Genomic DNA, 2,558 nt, shown 5'->3' with positions numbered 1-2,558 from the left:
CTTCCTTCTTTCCTTCCTTCCTTCCCTCTTTCCTTCCTTCCTTCCTTTTTTCCTTGCTTCCTGTCTTCCCTCCTTCCTCCCTCCCTCCCTCCTCCCTTCCTTCCTCCCTCCCTTTCTTCTTTCCCTCCTTCACCCTCCCTCCCTCCTTCCCGCTCCACTCCCTTCCTTCACTTAGCTGTTCCTGCCTTTGACTCATCTATTTGCTTGTCATTTGTACCTACATGAACATATTCGTTAATTTATGCAGTCAGGGAACACACAGACCCCACTCTGCAGGCCCTCTGGGCCGGGGCGGGGCGGGGGGCCCTCCCGGTGATTCTGCATGGTGGGGTGAGGCAGCATGGCATGGGGTGGCGTGACCGCGATCTCCCCTTGTAGGGCTGCATGAAGAAGGTGCAGGACTGGCTGCAGGAGAACGTGGGCATCATCCTAGGCGTGTGTGTGGGCGTCGCTGTCATCGAGGTCTGAACCCCTTCCCCTCCAGCAGCGCTTTCCCCCGCCCCGCCCCCAGCCCTGCCATCCAGGATCTTCCCCGCCCCACTGATGGCCTCAGGGAGGCTGAGGCCTGGCCTGACCACTGTCCCTCCCTGGGCCCCTCTGCCGCTGGAGCCACAGGCTGGTCACGAGGCTTTAGTTGGGGATCTGCTTCATCCCGCTCAATCCCTGTGACCCTCGCTGACCTGGATAGTGAGATGCTGCCCTGGGACCTCGGGGAGAACCGGGTGGCCGTGCCTCCCTCTGACTCTTGCCCTCTGCCCCGACAGCTCCTGGGGATGCTCCTGTCCATCTGCTTGTGCCGGCACATCCATTCTGAAGACTACAGCAAGGTCCCCAAGTACTGAGGCGGCTGCTGTCCCCCACCTCCCTGCCTGTCCCCTCGCCTCAGGGCTCCTCAGGGTCTCCAGGCTCTGCTCCAGGCTCACCTCCCACCTTACTCCCCCATGCCCGTCCTGTGCTGGCTGGAGGCGGGGGGCGGGGGGGCTTTCTGGGGCCTGGACCCCTCTCCCTACATTTCTGCCCCAGCTCTTCTGTGGCTCCTTCGCTTTTCGCCCGCCGGGATTCTCTTAGCCACGCAGAGAGAACGCTCCCACGGCGTCCCTGAGCAGGTGGGCTGGGTCTTGGCCTGCCTTGGAGCTGTGTATATGGGGCGGAGAAAAGTGTACTCAACATTGGGGGTGGGTGGGGGGGTGGATAAGGCACCCTGGGCTGTCAGGGGACTGCCCACTGCGTGGGTAAACATTTTTTTCCACTGTAATGCTTATGTCTTTGGTTTTCACATTTTCACTGAAGGTAGTGGGAGAGGGTGGGCTTTACCTGACATTATTAGGAGCAGCAGCCTTCCCCAGGCCAGCTCAGATCAACCGAGGATGATGCCATAAGCCGGGCTGAAGAGGGCCCTCTGGGCCAGGGAATCTGGACTGGCTCTGGGCTGCTTAGGGAATCGGGGGTGAACCCTGGGGGCCCTGACACAGAGGGGGTCCTGCATTCGCCAGGATCCCGAGCTGTCCAGGGAAGGGGAAGGACGCTTTCCCCTGGGAGAAGCTAGGTGGGTCTGTCCTTTGCCCCCTAGGGAATGGGTGGGTGAATCTGTGCTTTGGAGTAGGGAGGGGCTCTGTGCACAGTTCTGTAAAACATGTCTGAGATTTGACAACTAACTATTAAAGAGGATTTGTAACAATCCAGCTTGCTGTCTAAGAGATGCTGCTTCTGGCTCTGGAGACCAACTGGAAAGAGGCCGACTACCCTCAAGTGGGGCCGGAAGGGCAATGGTCGGGAGGTGTTTCCGCAGGGCCCACCAGGTGGCGCTGCTGCCCCAGCCTAGGAGCCTGGCGGAGCCCAAAGTTATTCTGTGGCTTCTCCAGCCTGGTGGGTCTCTCACTCCAGTGGGAGCGCTGGTGAAAATGCAGATTCCAGGCCTCGGGGATTCTGATACAGCAGATCTGGGTTGCGGACAAAGAATCTGCCTTTTTAGCAGCCATCCAAGTGATTCCTGAATCATGTTGCTTTTAGATTCTCAGGTCCTGATAAGATGTAGGTACAGATGCTCCCCCAAGAGAGATGGGGGGGCAGGGCAGACAGCCTTATCTTCAGCGAGGCGGTAAGGGGGCACACGTTAGGGACAGTGCAACTGTTGATCTGAACCTAATTAATTTCTGGCAAGAGACTTTCTGTGGCTGACTCTCTGGCCTGTGGAGGGCACGGGGGACAGCCCCGGGAGCCAAAGAACCCTTAAGCTCCACGGAGCCTATTCTCTGCTGCAGTCAGAAGCTCTCCCCCGAGCTCTCAGCCTACACAGAGGACTGAGGGCTCGGAGTGAAGCCTCCCAGCTTATTTTATTTATAACCTGCCTCATTCCACAGGCAAGTACAAGTAATAAAACATGAAACATACCAGGGAAAATATAAGCTTGTGAGGAAGTGTAGACACGGGTGAAATAAGGCCAGCCGAGTTGCCCAACCTTTTGTGCACATCCCGTGTTCTCCACCACTGTACTTGCAGCGGACATCACCAGTCGATCACCCCCTCATTTCCTTAGCCCAGAGGCACCCTGGCCATAC

The 2,558-nt window shown here is 58.0% G+C and overlaps 1 protein-coding gene across 4 annotated transcripts in view; it reads left to right on the top strand.

Moving 5' to 3' along the window:
* CD82 (CD82 molecule) overlaps positions 1-1,689 on the top strand; it is a 50,024-nt gene extending 48,335 nt beyond the window's left edge. For all 4 annotated transcript variants that reach the window (XM_021684764.1, XM_021684765.1, XM_021684762.1 and 1 more), the window contains 2 exons: positions 379-462; positions 765-1,689. In XM_021684764.1, the coding sequence (XP_021540439.1) occupies positions 379-462; positions 765-842 (162 nt within the window). In that variant the 3' untranslated portion in view covers positions 843-1,689. The remainder of the gene's footprint in view (positions 1-378; positions 463-764) is intronic.
* The last annotated feature ends 869 nt before the right edge of the window (positions 1,690-2,558 follow it).

The sequence above is a fragment of the Neomonachus schauinslandi genome, chromosome 11 (assembly GCF_002201575.2).
Source record: "Neomonachus schauinslandi chromosome 11, ASM220157v2, whole genome shotgun sequence".
Classification (NCBI taxonomy): Eukaryota; Metazoa; Chordata; class Mammalia; order Carnivora; family Phocidae; genus Neomonachus; species Neomonachus schauinslandi.
This window is presented reverse-complemented; position numbering and strand designations above follow the sequence as displayed.